At 36.1% G+C, this 19,092-nt stretch overlaps 1 protein-coding gene across 2 annotated transcripts in view; it reads left to right on the top strand.

Moving 5' to 3' along the window:
• Window positions 1–520: 520 nt before the first annotated feature.
• Window positions 521–19,092, top strand: part of CALB1 (calbindin 1) — a 36,543-nt gene continuing 17,971 nt past the window's right edge. Inside the window, exons 1-3 of one of the 2 annotated variants that reach the window (XM_044658182.1) lie at window positions 521–638; window positions 1,231–1,307; window positions 6,308–6,382. In XM_044658182.1, coding sequence (XP_044514117.1) covers window positions 560–638; window positions 1,231–1,307; window positions 6,308–6,382 — 231 coding nt within the window. In that variant the 5' untranslated portion in view covers window positions 521–559. The remainder of the gene's footprint in view (window positions 639–1,230; window positions 1,308–6,307; window positions 6,383–19,092) is intronic. The other variant, XM_044658183.1, reaches the window with a different exon arrangement.

Below are 19,092 nucleotides of genomic sequence, written 5' to 3'. Positions count from 1 at the left end.
ACCAAAAAAAAAAAAAAGAGTACTTTTATCAGGTACTTTTATTTTGTATGTATTAATGAATTTTAGCTTTGATTTTTGGGCAGGGGAAACTCAAAAAGGAAACCCAAGTTCTCTGAGCCCAACCTTCAGGCAGGGTCTCCCACCACCTGATGATTCCTGTCACACCAAACACATAGCTTTGCTTGGATGTAAAAAAAAAGGAAGCAAACTGTAGGGGAGGGGAAGAGAGGCGGGGATATGAAGGGAGAGGGATGGATGGAAGGCAAGAGGAGGCGTGGCTGGGCTCGAGGCTGTCCTGATAAATTCAGAGAGCCCTGTGCTGAGAGTGCTGTGGAGAGAATCTGAATCACTGGCAGAACGACTTGAGCAGCACCGTGGACAGCGCCCGGCAGTTCCAGGATCCAGTTCTCTTTTAGCCAGCCACTTGCTCTTTCACTCACATCCACCCATCCACACAGAGACATAAATACACACACACACACACACACACACACACACACACACTCGTTTACCACACACATACACATACATACAAGCACACACAGAGATCACAGATACAATGGCAGAGTCCCACCTGCAAGCATCCCTGATCACAGCCTCACAGTTTTTCGAGATCTGGCTCCATTTCGACGTTGATGGTGACTATCTTTTCTGTTAGTTTTTTACTGTCTCAAGTTGCTCCCTCGCCCCTTTGATGTGCAGTTCTGTTATCTCTAACCTCACCACCGCCAGTACTGGCTGTATAAACAGCCCAAAAGTTTGTACTGCTTTTGTCTGAGGGGTGTCTGGACGTGGTTGTTTGTTTGTTTGTTTGTTTAATGTAATTGCAAAACTTTTGCCTTCACAAGCTCTTTGCTTGTTGGGGAAAATCGCTCTGAAGAGAATCTTCAGTTTGGGGAGTAGGTGGCTATGCTCTCTGCTGGGGGAGGTGTCTGCTCTGAGCCTCAAGCCTTTTAGCCCACTTCGTGTGGATTAAAGTTTGAACACCTTCTGCCTTAAGCCTGAGAAATACTCTGCTTGTCCTTAACCATCTTTAAAAGCTATAAATGTGCCCTGGTGCCTACGTTCCTTGTAAATATAGAGACCGAAAATGTTCTTTCTGACCAGCACACGCCCGCACACCCCACTCCACCTCCCGCGCGCACGAGCACACACACATATACACAAAATTAACCCGAGAGTTGAAGAGAAAACTCAGGAATACAAGCGAAATGTCTTTGTTATTTGCAGGAAGTGGTTACCTGGAAGGTAAGGAACTACAGAACTTGATCCAGGAGCTGCAGCAGGCGCGGAAGAAGGCTGGATTGGTAGGTTCGGTTCTTTAAGATCTGAGGTTTCTTTTTGTTGCCTAGGGTGATTTTTTTTCTTCATAATCTATTTAAACGTCCGTGACATTTCTAAAAAAGAAAAATATATACTTTCGCCACTGTGGAAAACGCAGCTATACATTCTTGTGAAAGAGCTAATGGCAGTAACTATTTTTCAACTAACTTTACATGTAAAGGCTTCTTCACTATCTGAAAATAGGGTGTTTTCCAAACGTCTTTTTTAAAAAGTCACTTTGTAAAAGGTGAAAACTATTGGCTGAAATATAAGTGCTTTGAAATTATATAGTTTGAACTTGTGATATAAAAGCCTCTCAATGGGAAGGAAGAACTGCTAGTCTCTGATCCTTTTGCACATCAGTACCTGTAACAGGGAGTTAGCTGGTTAAGCTAATATTTAACTCCACTTTCTTAGTGGAAAGTGAAGGGGGCAGAAATCTGTTTCTGCCCCTTGGTGGTCAGGAAATAGATCTGCAGTTTTCTATGTGGCAATAGGTACTGTTCCTTGAGTTAAATAGAGAAAGGAGGGTGCGGGGGAGAGTGGGGGAGGAACGTGGTCTTCCACCATTTCCAGAAGGAAAAACTGAACAATATCCATCGCAACAGTGAACGAAAATTTAGTTGGGAAGGGTTTTCACATCGCTTTGTAAAAGAGTAATACAAAAGTTAAAGCTATGAGAAATGAGATAATTATAAGAATAGATAGTGGCCTTATGATTGCTAGTATCAATACTAGTATTTAGAAAATCACCAGTAAATACTCATGTTTAAGATAAGTTGTTAAACAAATGAAGAATTATTTTGTTACCTAGACAACATGTAAATGTGGGAGGGGTTCACAATCAGAATCCAACTAGAAAGTGCACTCCCATGTAAGGAAATGCTCTTAAACAGAAGAGGTAATTATGTAAAGAAAAAAATAGGTTATACATTTCATTAATATATTGGGCTTTATATAAAGGCTGTATTTCAGTGGGAAAAGTTGTTTGGGATAATTAATTTACATTTACAAATGAATGACCCTTCCTAGCTTTTTATCTCCAATCCCTGTGCCTGTGACTTTATAACAAACATCTTCATATGACATATATTAGTTTATATCAGTCTCATGGAGGTCTTCATCATAAAATGATGATTGTAGAAGTCATCAATCAGCTGTATTTGAAATCAAATAATTCCATAAGGACTGCTTTTTCCAGATTCAATATTTCTTAAAATTTGAAAACATTTTTCTCTTTTACATCTTTGTCATCCTGCCCAAAGAGAGACAGCAACAGAGACAGACAGACAGAGAGAGAGAGACAGAAACAAAATAAATTATCATGTGAATAAATTCTGCTTCCAAAATGCTTCTATTGCAACTCAGTTTATCTTTGGCATTTATCTCCACAGTAATGAAAATTGTTCTGTTCCTCATTTTTAATATATATATTTATATTTAAAGTTAGATTGTTGTTAAAATTCAATTTTTCCATAATATCAAAGAATGTCAATATTGGAGTCAATTGTGCAAAATTTTGAAGTACTTAAATATGCAAATAAATATTTGCTATTTTTACAAAGAAACCTGATTTTCTAGAAGTAAACTTAATGCTTTAAAGCTCATTTTGCCTCTTTGAAGTTCAAATATGCACTAAGTATTATTTTTAAAAATTCTTACAGATTATTCTTACTTTCCTCCCACTATAACATTTATATCTTTTTATAGATTGTAGCTGAACATTATTTTTGCAAGTGGTTAGTGCTTATTTTTCCCCTTTGTCGAAAATGTTTCTGGAATATTCTACCAAAGCAAATAATCCCATAATATAAAACTTGAGCATTGTCAAGAGATCACTTAAATTGCCTGATACAAAGATCCCTGGGCCTTTTCCTGGATTTTGGATCTATATTATTGGAGGTTTCAGATCTAAATAATTTTTCTGGAATTGGAAGCTCACTTTTTCAGAGGTCTATTTGACATATACTGCCTCATTGAATTCTACTTTTTAAAATCTCATGTCTTTTTCCAGTATGGAAACATTGGAAGACATAATCTAAAAACTGAAGTCATATCAGTCCTGCTTTCGGATATCAAAGTTCCCTGAGACTGGAAATGGGCTTGTCATAATATTCATAAACTCTTAGATGTTTTATTTCTGTTAAATATGGTCCACAATCAAATATAATAGCTAAGTAAATGTTTTAAGTTTAGTCTTTCATGCAAAAATTGGCACTTAGCTAACCAATTTTAATAGAATTTATTATTCAGTTATGATGACAAAGTTTATGTATTATTGTTCTGTGCTGTACACTCTGTAAAACATTTATTTGGCTATGATTCTTGTCCAATGAGTTCACATTCCTAATTACAAATCTGTTGCTAACAATCATTGAACCCTAATTCTGTTTTCCCACATTCTAATTTAACTTCTACTGCTCTGGGGAAATTAAATTTGCAAATTAGATTATATAAAAAATTAAGAGCTCTGTATTACCAGAAATCCCACTCTGTGAGCTGTCTCATTTCATTTTTTGACATTTTTTCTTTCATGTAAATTTAAATAATTATACATTGTTGCTTATTGGTAGTCAATAAAGCTGGAATCATGTATTTGATTTTCAATTTCTTTATTATCTCACTTCTAATAAAAGAGATATATACTGAACCAAAATTGACTTTGTGATACTACCAACTGAATAATAATAATTAGCCTCAATATAAAACTTTTTAAATTATATTAACTTATTGATTTCCCTATCAATCTGAGTAAAAGGTAAGACTTGCCACATTCATCTCATTTATCAGAAAACTGAGGCCTAATTGATTTTCCCAAAGCTACAGAGTAAGATACTGGTACATGGTGGCCTATTTAACATAGGCTTCAGTTAGTGAAATAACGTTTATTTGGCCCTAGTTAGCTACATAAATGGGCCATATTATAGAACTATGTTGACAAAGTCAGCTTCTTCACTTCTAGCCTATATTCAGACTATAAGATGACTGCATGTAACCTAAGTTTTAGAGAGCTAACACAACTTATAGGACATATGGAAAAACTAAACCAAAGAAAGACCAAAAAAATGAGTTTTCTTTTTCCTAGCAAAATTGATAGTATTATATATTTAGATTTAGAGCTACAACAGCCTTTAGAGATCAACTACTCAAACTCCCTTCATTTTATAGATAAGGAAACTGAAGTTCCAGGAATTTGCCCTAGAATCTCAGTGATGACTAGATCATACAGAGAGGAAGTGGCAGAAGTAAGATTTAAACGCAAATTCTCTGACTTCAAATCCAGTCCTGCACTATCTCATAATTATTAAAATGAATAAAACAAGGAATTTTCTAGTGAGATAAGTTGAAAATAACTGAATATTGGAAAATTCTTCTTGAAATTGATATTGCTAGGGGGCAGCTGGGTGGCTCAGTGGATTGAGAGCCAGACCTAGAGTTGAGAGGTCCTAGGTTCAAATCTGGCCTCAGACACTTCCTAGGTGTGTGACCCTGGGTAAGTCACTTAACCTCCATTACCTAGCCTTTACTGCTCTTCTGCTTTGGAACCAATACATAGTGTTGATTCCAAGAGGGAAGGTAAGGGTTTAAAATTAAATTAAATTTAATTTAAATTAAAGAAATTGATATTGTTAGGCAAAGTTCTAAGAGCTAAATGTCATCAGCAAATTGAAAAATGTTGCCCCAGATCTCAGCTGTGGCATGCCTCAGATGAGATTATCAGTTAAGTATTTGGAGTTCAGGTACATATTCCTCTTACATAAAAAATAAGTAATCTATCTATATGACTTCTTCCTTGCTACAAACATTCCTAACTTTCTTTCAGAGGGGAGTTTTCTTTAACTTTCCAACTTCTAATTTCTCCTAAATTTAAAAAAAAAGCTATTAATGATATCAACATTTTAAATAAGCTATCACATTTCTATTTCAATAAGGAAACTGATAAAATCAAATGGTGGAGTTAAAGGTAGAGATGTATTTATTTAAAAAGTAATATGAAAATCATGGAGATTATGGAAGAGATCCACAACATTTCATCCAAAACTTTAATTTTACAGGAAAAATCATAGAGACCCAAAGAGGTTAGATGATCTACCAAGGGTTACACAGGTAATAAATAATAGTCAGAATTCAAAACTTTTGGTTCCAAATCTAATGATTTCTGCATTTGCATTGTCTCTCCACACATTAAGAGTTTGTATTTTCTATTTAAATGTGCTGAATACCTTAGAATAGGCAATATAGTATGGAAAGAATGTTGTACTTGAAACTGGTAGAAATATAAGTTCAATTCCCACCTCTGGCAATTATTAGTTGTCTAACCATGGACAAGTCATTGAATTCATATTCTTTGCCTGAAAAAGGATATAATTAATTTTGTAATAGGATTGTTGTGAAAATCAAAGGAAGATAGAAACCTTGCAAAAATTAAAATACTATGTAAAATATTTTCTAGTGTTAGAATCAATATTTCTACATTTTTCAATAAGTATTCACATCTAAGAGTGGTAGATAAATCTGAGAAACAGTTTTGAAAACTGGCAACCATGAGTATAATCTTTTTTGTTTATTTGGATTTGGGATTTTATCAGTGTGGGAAACTCCTTACACTGGTGCAGATTGCCAACTCCTCTGTAACTTACTATTTCAGAAAGTTGTCTCCAACTCTGAGAGGTCAGGTGAGTTTACTTTGGATTACACTTTTGAATTATTTTTGATTGTAGCCAGTATGAGTGAGGACCTGAAAGCAAATCTTAACACTAAGGCCAATCTTCTAGCCATCATACCACACTTCCTTAACATATTATCACTGAAATCTATAGCAATTCTCTATCGGTCCAGTCTCTTCCACTTCCAAAAACATATTTAATAAAACATATACTAATTACTATCAATTTGGGGTATTTCTTTGTGCCAAGTCATAAAGATTAAAATATAAAGTAACTGAATTTCTAAAGAATAACTAATCATTTTAACTATTTTTTAGGATTTATCACCTGAAATGAAAAGTTTTGTGGATCAATATGGACAGAATGATGATGGAAAAATAGGAATGGTAGAGGTAAGCCAACTTCTTTATCTGTGTATTTCTCTGACAGATAATTACAATAAATGTTTTCATTAGATATTTGATTGTTGAAGTAATTTTCCTCCAACCCTAAGCACTCCACCCTAAGTGAATTAACTTTTCCTTTAAAATAAAATATTCTCTACTTAAAAAAAAAAACTTGTAATCATTGAATTGGAAGAAGATTGTATAATTTCTCTAGTTCAACCCTTTAAGTTTACATTTGGAAAAAAAGAGTAACTCAGATAGGTTTAGAATATTGTCCAAATTCAAATGACCAGTTTGTAGATCTTACACTATCTCCCAAGTCTCTTGACCCCACCCCCACCAGTACAGTGATCTCTCCATTAAACTCTGCTCCTACCTTATTTTAATTCTTCATCACAATGAAGACTCACGTATAAGTTTCAATTCTTTCTTTGTGGCATTAAATGACAGACCTTTCTCTGCTGTAAAGAGTAAACCTTCTTATACATTGTCTGTAACAATGTCTTTATGGAAAGCTATGCCTTGGCTTCTAGAATTCAGGCAGTTGACCTGACTCCAGGAAAGAAGTACCTTTTGTTAACTGTCTGAATTTTTTATGATTTGAAGTAGTAACGAGTACTATAGAATCTAAAAAAAATTAAAATTATGAGCAGCAAATCTTACCTTCTGACAAGGATTTTTCTTATCCAGTACGACTTCCTTTTGAGAACAAGACTTTGAAATCCCTTTTGCCTTCTTGGATTTAGGCAGCAGGTCTTTATTTTCTCTCTCCTCTGCCAGATTATTATCCTATTTTTCTTGCCTCTTTTATGTCTTAAAGAAAGCCAAGGTATGATTTTTCATCCAAGGGGCAGGCTTTAAAAGGTTCCAGTGAAACACAAGCATAGTGACATTTTTATTTTTCATTATTTTTACTTTAAGTTTACATATTTATTAGATTGCAAAATATCCTGACCCTTTAGAATACTTAGGACACACCTTTGACTCAGGAAGTTGAAATAGCTTTAGAAAGATCAATCATATATGAAATGCACATTAAAAAGAAAGAAAGAAAATCACCATAAATAGAATATAGGTACAAAATACTATTATTATCACAGTAATTAAATTTTTCCCCAGGGCATATGCTTCTCTTTATGCTCACATGTAACTCATTACTAGATGAATAGATAAATTAATAGTAATGGGACTTACACGTTGACATCGAGGCCAACTAATCTGGAAATGAAATTATCTCAGATAAGAAAATTACTTTAAAATGAACATAAATGAGATGGGTAAAATTGAATCATTCAAAATTAGCTGGAAATCCTGAAATTAGGAAAACTATAGATGTGACTATTTCAGAGTTTGACATACTTTATAATTCTAAAAGAGGAAGAAAGCCTGTCATGTTACACTTAATAGATTCCATCCTGAAGAATTCCAGAGTTCTGAACTATTATTTCTATCATTTAACTTTTTCAATCTTCCCAGTATTCGTGTGCATGTGCGTGTGCGTGTGTGTGTGTGTGTGTGTGTGTGTGTGTAAAATTATAAGCTAACTTGGCCTGTTTTCTGGTTAATCTGATCCATTGATCATACTCCCTTACAATTACCTTATTCCCAGAATGGTTTAGAGTTTATCTTGAGAGAGTGGCAAAAGCGAGTTGGCAGATATGTCACAGGCATTCTATGGAAAAAGATGCAGTAACTAGAGAAGGGAATGTTTCAAGCAAAGAGACTGTTTCCCTATCTCTAGAAAGAAGAACCAAAAACAAAGAAATGGAGAAAATTAATGTCCTTAGCAGCTTGGTGATGAGGTATATTGAGTGCTAAACTTGGGGTCAGAAGTCCTGCCTCAATTACTAACTGTATAACACTGAACAAGTCATTTAGATTTTCTCAGTCTCAGTTTTCTTATCTGTAAGAGTCAGATAACAAAAGAACCTGCCTCACAGAGTTATTGAGAGGATCAAGGGAGATAACACATGGGTATAAATGTTAGATATAATTATTTTTCATGTAGGTGTGTTAACCAATTCAGAGCCTTAAAGCCAACAAGAATTATAGGTCAAATCTCATTCCAACAAATGCCATTTTAAATATAAAATTATAGGCTTCCTTAGCCTTAATATGGCATACTCTTTTTATTCTATACTGCAAAATATTGTTTGTTTTAAAACTTTCTTTCTGAATGAAACTTCACTGTATCATATTTCTAAAGTATTAGTTGTTCAGGCATTTCAGTTGTGTCTGACTCTTCATGACCCCCTTTGGAGTTTTCTTGACAAAGATGATTTTCTCCTCTAGGCTGTTTTACAGATGAGGAAACTGAGGTAACAAGGTTAAATGACTTGCCCAGAGCCACATAGCTAGTAAGCATCTGAAACCAGATCTGAACTCAGGTCTTCCTGATCCCAGATCCAATGGTCTATTCGCTGCACACTTAGCTACCACCAATATATTAGAAGTTTATTTCATTAAAGCTCTTTAAATTATAGTAAGGTGCTTTATAAAAGCAAGACTTAATCTGAGCATTGAAACCAGTATTTTCATAGGGAGAAGAGAACAGGGAAAAGGTATACAAAGCCAGTGAGATGTGTGAAAGAAGACAACATGCATCTATCTACAAATGTTTTTTCTCATTTAATCCTCACAATAGCCCTGCAAAAAAAGGTGCTGTTTTTATTCCCACTTTATAGTTGAAAAAAAATGAGGCAGAGGTTAAGTGACTTGACCTAGTGTCTATAGCTAAAGTTGAACACTCCAGGTCCAGCTTTCTATATAATGTTGGAATGACGGGGAAGACACCTGCTTGATTTTAGTAGAGAGCTTGTGTTAGGAAGTTGTAAGAAGTAAAAAGATTGAAAAGATAAAGTAAGGTAAGATTTTAAAAGGTCATAAGTATTAAGATGGAAAGTTTAGCTTTTATCCTGTAGAAAGTAAGTCATTTAACATTTCTAAACAAAGGAATGACAGCAAATTGTAGAACCATAGAATTTTAGACCTGAAAGAGACTTTAGGGAATATCCAATCCCAATTCCTTCATTTTACAGATGAGACAGTTAAGGCAAAAGGTTAAATGTTGCCCAGGGTCTCAGAGCTGGATGCTAGAAGCAACTGAGCTAGAATACAAGTTTCCTGACTCTTGGTAGTATTTTTTCCCACCACAACCCTGTGGAGGTATATATATTTTTAATCCTTATCTTCCATCTTAGAATCAATACTGTGAGGGGCAGCTGGATAGCTCAGTGGATTGAGAGTCAGGCCTATAGACGGGAGGTCCTAGGTTCAAATCCAGCCTCAAACACGTCCCAGCTGTGTGACCCTGGGCAAGTCACTTGACCCCCATTGCCCACCCTTACCACTCTTCCACCTAGGAGCCAATGCACAGAGGTTAAGGGTTTGAAAAAGAAAAAAAAGAATCAATACTGTGTATTGGTTCCAAGGTAGAAGAGTGGTAAGAGTTATGTGATGGGGGTCAAGTCACTTCTTCAGGGTCACACAGTGAGAGGAACTATAAATTTAAAAAAAATCTAGTCTGGTAGTAATGTGCAGGATGGATTGGAGGAGAAGAAATTAGAATCAGGAAGAACAATTATAAGACTTGCAATGTCTAGGAATGCATTGGTGAAGACCTGGTCAAATATTGTTAGTGTGAATAGATAGGAAGAGAAGAAATAGAGATGGTAAAAATTAAAAATTGCAAGTGTTGGCCCAGATTGGATGTAGGGATGAAAGAAAAGGAAAGAGTAAATGGAGCAATGGCGTGAATGTTATTTCAAGTACCAAAAAAAATTTTTGTGAGCAATTTGAAAGTTTAGAGGTGAATCTTTGCCTTATTCAACCTAAAATATGGTGAGGAAGTCAAGCTTAAAAGTAGTATATGTGTGTATAATATATGGTAGTGCCATGGATAAGAGGGCTAGGCCTGGAGTCAAGGAGACTTGTATTCTTTAGCTCAAATCTGGCCCCAGACACTTACTAGCCATGTGACCCTACACAAGTCACTTAAGGCTATTTGGCTCAATTTCCTCATCTGTAAAATGAGCTGGAGAAGAACATAAAAAACTATTCCAATATCTTTGCCAAGAAAACCTCAAATGGGGTCACATAGAGTCAGACATGACTGAAAATTATTCAACAGTGACAACGCATGTAGATTATATATACTAAATATATCTTATACTTATAGAGAGACAGATGGTAGAGAGGAGAGAAAGAGTGAGAAAGAAAGAGGAAGAGAAGAGAGGAAAAAGAGAGAAAAGTAACAGGGGGCAAGAGAAAGATAGAGACAGAGACAGAGACAAAAACCGGGGACAGAAAACTCACATATTCAAAAAAGCAAATAGAATCCTAGACGTATCTCATCCCTAGCTCCCATCCTGTGAAGGAAGGGGAAATAGAAACATCTCATTTCATGAAAAAAAAAAATTTTTTCCCCAAATCATGATAAGCTAATTATGTTCAGTACAACATTACAATGATGTTTCAATAGAGATGTTGAAGCTAAATATGACAATATTTAGTGCTTATTTAGGGCCTGTATTTAAGAGCTTATCCAAAATAAACTGAACAATAATCATCCTGCCTGCATTAGAGGTGGGAAGGGCTGAGTCATTCAGGCTAGAATTGAATCTTGTCATTCAAAAGAACCAAATTTCCTATCAAAAGAGAAGAGGCAGAGGGCAGCTGGGTAGCTCAATGGAGTGAGAGTCAGGCCTAGAGACAGGAGGTCCTAGGTTCAAACCCGGCCTCAGCCACTTCCCAGCTGTGTGACCCTGGGCAAGTCACTTGACCCCCATTGCCTACCCTTACCAATCTTCCACCTATAAGACAATACACCGAAGTACAAGGGTTTAAAAGAGAGGGGGAGAGAGAGAGAGACAAAGAGAGAGAGAGAGAGAGAGACAAAGAGAGAGAGAGAGAGAGAAGAGGCAATGTGCCGCAATGGACAGATCATTGGCTTTGCCATAGGGTTTTGCTTTGAATCCTACCTCTGTAACCTTGAGCAAGTGATGCACCTTAGTTTTCTTACTGATATAGCAAAAAATGCTAGACTAGATGGCTTCTGAGGTCCTTTCCTCCTCTAGATCTATAACTGACATATTTATATAAATTAACAAACATTTATTAAGCACTTGCTCTGTGTCAGGCTCTGTACTATGCATTGGGGATATAAAAACAAAATAGTCCCCCTCTTCAAGGAGATCACATTCTGTTGGTGGATACAACACACACACACAAATACACAGGAGAAAAATACAAAATCATTTCAGAGGGAGGCACCAGCAGCTGAGGGGAACAGGAAAGGCCCGACATAGGAGGTAACATCTGAGTTGAGCTCCCTAGTAATCTAGGAAATCTAAGGGGCAGAGAAGAAGGAAGAGTATATATTCCAGGCATGAGGGACAGCAAATATACAGCCTAGAAACATACCAGAGAGGGTGCAACATATATAAATGACTTAACCCAAACTTAAATACTTTTTTCAAAGTTAGATACAGAGATAGACAATTTGGATAGACTCTCTCAAAAGGAGCTAGGAAATATTGAGGTTCTGAAAATGAATGCAAAACATGCACACCAAGCCTCTGTGATAATTTAACAAATACCATGACAGTCAAAAATGTTCTAAATATATTCTGACTAATAGCTCTTCTGCAGGGAAGGCCGATTAAAATAATTAAAAATGAGAACTGAATGATTTAGCAGCAAAGTAATAGAAATTTCCTCTGTGGCACTCACATTAAAACAGAGATCTTTCCTATGAAGGTGTCAAGTCTGTGCCCTTAGATGATATGTAGGAATCTAAAATCACTTCCTGACAACAGGTCTGCATTTTCCTCTTCGTCCAGGTCACTGCATCCACTAAAATACATACAGACAGACAGACAGACAGATAGAGAGAGACAGACAAAGAGATAGAGAGAAGAGAGAGATAGACCGAGACAGATAGAGAGATAGATATAGATAGATAGACAGAGACAGACAGATAGATAAATAGAGAGAGAGAGAGAGAGAGAGAGAGAGAGAGAGAGATGTAGAGAGATAGATAGACAGAGACAGACAGATAGATAGATAGATAGATAGATAGATAGATAGATAGATAGAGACAGATAGATAGATAGATAAATAGATAGATAGATAGACAGAGACAGATAGAGAAATGTACATATATAATCATATATAAATATAGACATAGATGTGTGCATATGTGTGTAATTTGGAAATAGGTAAACCATCCTACTCAATACATCTTATCTCAGACCTGTAGAGGAGTCTAATAACCAGCTCCAGTCCTGCATCTTATTAAAATAATATTGGCGAGCACAAAATAAGGACAAAAAACTAGAAAATAAAGGTTGAAAATTGTTTCTAGATACTTTTGATAGATGATATCAAAATATCTTCAGTGGTAAATGAAGTGAAGCTCAAAGATGAACTTCCCTTCAGGACCAGGCACAAGGAACGCTAAAGAGACTCTTGTTTATGAAAAATAAGCTTTTTATTTGAATATATATAAAGGAAAAAGGATTTCTAATTCTAAGAGATTCTAACTCCACCCAAATAAACTACCAGGTCCTGCAAGGAACCGCTTCTCCTGTGGTTCACAGGATACACTAATCCTCCCTGATCTAACTAACCAAATTTGTACTATTCTAAATAAAATTAAACACTCTAACTCCTAATTTCACCTTTAAGTTATAAAGATAACCAAGACTAGCTGGTTGAGTCTCCACAAGAATCAGGTTAGGACTCTGAGCCTTAACAGACTCAGAATCCAAACCAAAGACCAGGTTTTATTTGGTCTTTTCACAGTTTAATCAATCTATAGACAGTAACAGATAAATGAATAGTGTTTCCCAAGTTGGAAAAGAAAACACTCCCCTCCTTCAAGTCTTTCCTTCAGACTGAGATAGAGAGAGGCAAAGATGTTACCTTCTCTAGACCTGAAAGAGAAAGCAGCTGTGTGTAGCTCTGTCGACTGCCAGAAGCCCCCTCCTTGAATGCCACACCCAGAGCTGTAACTGTCATAGAAATAAAGGTTATAACTGCAACCAGTTGAAATTAACACTCTCTCAGCTCTATTTGAAACTCCAATTCTTCCTCAAGCCAGCTTCTCTGCTTCTTATCTTTAAACTAATAAAACAATATTTATTTTCTAATATCCTTATAATCTTCACATTGATAGATGGCCCATCAGCCTTTCATTTACATGAGCATGCATCAAGTTCCAACTCCATACCTGGCATTGTGCTAGATTCTCATTATAAAAGAAAAATGCTAAATAGACACTGCCCTCAAGGATTTTACATTCAAGGGATGAAACAATATGTATTAGAAAGTTAAATATAAATAATCTACAAAGTAATTTCTGGACAAAGGGAACTAACAACTGGGTTATACATAGGCTTACTATAAAAGACTTGAATCTAGAATCTTGAATCTAGAAAAAATTAAAACAAGTCATTGATGCCAAGAGGTTGAGAGGAGAGAGTGATTTCCAGAAATGGGAACAACCTATTTTAAAATCCCAGAGGTAGGAGAGGGAATGTTGTATAGAAAGAACAATAGTAAGCAGGCCAATCTAGCTAGATCATGGAGTATGTTAAAGAAAGCACTAAAGTCAATGGAAGTCAAGATTGTGAAGAGTTTGGGGTTTTTTTTTATTTTAGTTGAAAGGGGAAAAGAAGCCACTGGAATTTTTGAGCAGATGAGTGATATGGAAAAAAATCAAAGCTTTGGGATATGATTTTGGTAGCTCTGTGATACATAAGTTGAAAAGTTGAGTGAATGGAAGCAGATAAAAAAATTAGATAACATGGTGAAGACTTGAGTTAATCAAGAAAGTCTTTTTCTTATCCAGTCTGAGACCTAACGGTATGATCCTGAGGAAGTCATTTAAATTCTGTATGCTCCATTTTCCTTACTGTAAAATGAGAATAATAATAGAACTTATTTCCTAATAGCACCTACTTGTGGAAATCAAATAAAATATTTGTAAAGCCCTTGGCATAGTATCTGGCACATAGTAGGTACTTAAAAAATGTTTCTTCTTGACTCTTCTCCATTATTATAATAGTCTAACTGAAAGTTGGCCTGAGCTGGCATGGTAGTTATATGAAAATTGTTAATATGAAAAATGATAAAGGCTGTAATAATAATATATATTAGTAATTTAATTAAAGCCATGCTGATAGATAAAGTTATTAGACCACGCACTTGTAAGCATTCAAAATCAACGCCCTCGCCATTACTGTCTCCTATCTCCTCCCTAATCTGCTGGCCAAGAGAGAGAGACTCCCTCCTAACCCAGGAGATTATAAACTCTTCCCTGCGTTGAGACGTAAGCCTCCCCATGCCCAAAAAACTGGAAACGGAAACCAGTTGGACCACGGGAAATGTAGTTTGATACATTTCCCAAATTTCACTTTTACAATATATGTAAATGATAAAAGTTGGGTGAGTGGAGATAAGGGAACAAGGTATATTGTGGAAGTGGTAATCAGCAATACTTGGGAACTGTTTGGATATGCAAAGGTAGAGGACAGGAAGAGTCAGGACTTACTGGAAGGATGATGGTGCCCTTGACAGAAGTGAGGGCATTAAGAAGACAAAGGGAATTGGGGAAAATATAATGGCAGGAGGGAAGGAAACAAATATTTAAGTGCTTATTATGTGAAGAACACTGTGATAAGCAATGAAATTACAACTAAATGTGAAAATAAAAGTAATTCCCTCTTCCTCAAAGAACTGACATTCTAATGGAGGAAAACAACACATAAATGGGAGTTGAAAAGCAGGGGCAAGGGAGAAATGAAGGATCCCAGAATAGGGAATAGTTCTGAGTCTAGAAGTGGATAATAGGTCCTGGAAGGGAATGAAGACTGAATGGGTCCCCTCCAAAAGATGGAGGCCCCAAAAGAGAAAAGGAGGAAGGCTGTACAGAGGAATATGCCAGATGAAAAGGCCACAGAGATGGTTCTAAGGAGAAGAGATCCCAGGCACTGGAGAATAGCAGCAGAAGCATGATTTTAAAATCTTGAAGTAAGAAACAAGACCCAGAGGAGACTAAAGCCTGGGTTAGGCCCCTCAACAAATTGGAGATCTCAGATAAAACTGACCAATGGGAAAAAGGGATCAGGTCCTGTTTTGAACAAGGCGAGTTTGAAATGCCTATGGAACACCAAGTTAGAGATCTCCAAGAGACAGTTGGAAATGTGGGAATGGAATTCAGAAGACAGAATGAAGTAGAATATATAGATCTAGGAAACAAATGTGTAGACATGATTGTTGAATCCATGGGAGCTGCTGAGATTATTCAAAGGGAATGTATAGAAAGAAGAGGCCCAAGACAAAAAAAAATGTCATTGGTAAAATTGGAAAGAGCTGTTTTAGTTGAGTGATGAGGTCAGAAGTCAAATTGCAAGAGTTTGAGAAGTCAAGAGGACAAGAAGCTCCTAAAGAAGTAGAATGGGCAGTCTATGATTTAATGGAAAGATTTGGAATCAAAGGGGCTGAACATAAATTCTGACTTTTCTACTTACTACCTGTATGACCTTGAGGAAATCACTTGACCTGTCTAGGTCCACTCTCTTCATCTGCTAAATGAAAGGACTGACTAAGTGACCTTTGAGGGTCTTTCCTATTCTATATCTCAGGTCCCATAACTCAAGAGCAGTTATGAAATTCCATGCTCTCTCCTTGGAAGATCCAACGTTAAGGCCTCTAGATGTGGTTCAAGCAGAAAGGAGAACTCTGTCCTTCAGTTACGAGATTGAACTTCTCCATCTACTGGAAAATACAAAGAAAGAAGTTGCCTACATGCTCAGGGACTTTTTGTTAGGGAACTACACCCCCAGGAGAGGTGAAATCACTTCTGTACTTCAAAGATAAAGGAGCTGAGAGCTCTAAGGCAGAAGGGACTGGCTGACCTCTATTTCTTGATCTCTAAGAGAAAATCATTCTAATACAGTCATAAAAGTCTGTTAAATTTAAGTATGCTTTTCATACACTTAGAAATAAGATGCTTATTATTAAAATAATCATAATGACCATTTATGAAATAATGTATGTAAAACCTCTTATAAACCTTAAAGCATTAAATAAACACTGTTATCCTTGTGCAATACATTACAAAGGGACTCAATTATTTTCTTGGGTCATCATAGTCATATAGTCATATCCCATATACTTTCTTATTTTAAAATGTTCTTAGAATCATAGAATGTCAAATTTGGAAGAAGCCTTAGATGTCATCTAGTTCAATCACCCTGACATTTAGTAAATGTGAGTTTTCTTTCTTTTTCTTAAAAAATTTTATTTTAATTGTTGAATAGAAATACTGATTGCTATATACTGCCTTACACATTTAACTTACACATGTCAATGAGCCAAAAAGAAAAGAGAGCTGGCAGTTTGGTTTAGTGAATTGAAGGTGATATTTGGATTTTCATTTCTCTTATTATTGGTTATCTGGAGCAATCTTTCCTCTGGTTTTTAATAGTTATCAATTCCCTTTTTTGGACCAGTTTATTTCTTTCAACATGTATCAACATAGATAAATGTTTTTTGGTCTTATTTCTATTATTTGCCTAAATATATTGGTTATCAGGGCCTTATGAGAGATATTTGGTTCAAATTTTTTATTTTCTTAGTTAACCTCCTTATCTTAGTTCTACTAATTTTGTTACAAGAACCCTTTCTAGTCATCTCCCTCTTTTCTAGAACAATGATCTCCAAAGTAGGAACTACAGCCACCAAGGGATAATGATTTTGCCCCAAGTGATGTATTATCAACCAGTCAAAGGGTAAAAAAGTCGGTTCCCTCCCACCTTCTCTCCTTTTATCCAATCATGGGTTTCTCTTCAACTTAATGATATAGCCCCTTCAATATTTATTCACTTTGCCTTCTCCCAAAGCTGATCTTCCATAGCTATATTAGACATTAGCCCCTTAGAGTCATCTTAAACTAACCTGATTTGTTCCACTACCCATGCCCCATAGCATTCACATTCCATATCCACTATATTTCTATAGTACCAGGCTCTTTGCTTAAGGAAGGAGCCAATGAGCAAGCCCTCCCAAAAGCATGCACTCACACATATACACATATACACATGAATATGCACACATACATATACCCCATAAACTCTCAGGGTTTTGGTGAAAATGAGTAGCATAGGAGGAGCAATTGTGGATTGTTGCATTAAAATATCAAAACTATATTATCTTTCCCTAAATTCTACCCCTCTTCTAAACTTCCCATTTTTGCAGAGGGTACCACCATCTTTCCTGTCTTCCATGTTCTCAACTTCTTCCTTTAGCTTTGACTCATTTCACTGAAGCTATTCTCTTCAAGTAACCAGTAACTCCCAAAACTGATTTTCTCTTCTCCATGTTCACTTTTCTTGACCTTTCTACTAGTAAACACCTAAATGATTTCTCTTCTCTGGATTTTCCTTCTTTCACTTGGTTTTCCTTCTGCCTGTCTGATCATCCCTTCTCATTCTTCTTTGCTAGATGATTACCCACATCATGCCTTATAACTGCGAACTCCCCACAGGTTTTGTAGGCCTTTTTTGTAATTCTTTCTCACTTGATGACTTAATCAGTTCTTGGGCGTGGGGGAGGTAATTATTGTCCCTAAACAAATAATTTCCAGGTCTATGATCATTAAGCTCTGTTTTGAGCTCTGTCCAATCTCACAAACTCTCTCATACACATATAAATTCAGCATGCCCCAAATAGGATTTGTAACCTTTGCCTCCAAACCAACTCTTTTTCTGAAATCCCCTATTTCTGTTAAGTATAACAACATTCTTCTAGTCAACTGTGTTCTTAACTTAGACATATTCCAAAACTCCTCATTTTACTCCCATACTTCAGAGGACAAACCTTGACATTTCAACTCTACAATGTCACTCCTATTTTTCCCTTTCTTCCCACTTACATAGTTACCACCCTACTATAGGACTTCATCACCTTTCACCTGAGAGAGTTGGGTATTGCAATACCCTACTCATTGGTCTCTCTTCCTCAGGTTTATCTCCACTCCAATACACCCTCCATTCAGCTGCAAAAGTGATTTTCCTAAAGCACCTGACCACCTCTCCCCTACCCAGTAAATTCCAGTGCCTCCTATCAACTCTACAATCAAATATTATTTCATACTTAGACATTTTCATTTCTATGTGTTTTATAATATACTTATAATTATACAGGAGTATATGTTCATCATATGTGTGTGTAGGAATTGCATGCACAAAGAAAAAGTATTTTACTGTTAAGCAAACATGATCAAAAAGTTTGGAAATCATTGCTCTAGAGATTCAGAAAAAAAAATATATAGCATATATATTTGGAGAATTACAAAAGCATAGTTGGAGATGTGCAAAAAACTCATCCTTAGTGGGGCATGATAGCTGCCTTCAAATGTTTAAAGAACTATCATCTGGAAGAGGGAGTGGACATTCTCTGCAATGATAAAATATAGGAAAGAGGATCTAGGCTTCATCTAAGGAATGATTTTCTAACAGTTCTGTTTAAAAATGAAATGGGAGTTGTCTGTCCCCAGAAGTGCTTGAGGGTCAAGTCAATTCAATTAAACATTTACCAAACATCAACTATGTGCCAGGCATTAAGAATATAAAGATAAAAAAGGAAGGAAGGAAGGAAGGAAGGAAGGAAGGAAGGAAGGAAGGAAGGAAGGAAGGAAGGAAGGAAGGAAG

This window comes from Gracilinanus agilis, chromosome 1, assembly GCF_016433145.1.
Source record: "Gracilinanus agilis isolate LMUSP501 chromosome 1, AgileGrace, whole genome shotgun sequence".
In the NCBI taxonomy this organism is placed as follows: domain Eukaryota; kingdom Metazoa; phylum Chordata; class Mammalia; order Didelphimorphia; family Didelphidae; genus Gracilinanus; species Gracilinanus agilis.
Note: the sequence above shows the minus strand (reverse complement) of the source record. Positions and strands in the feature narration are given on the sequence as shown.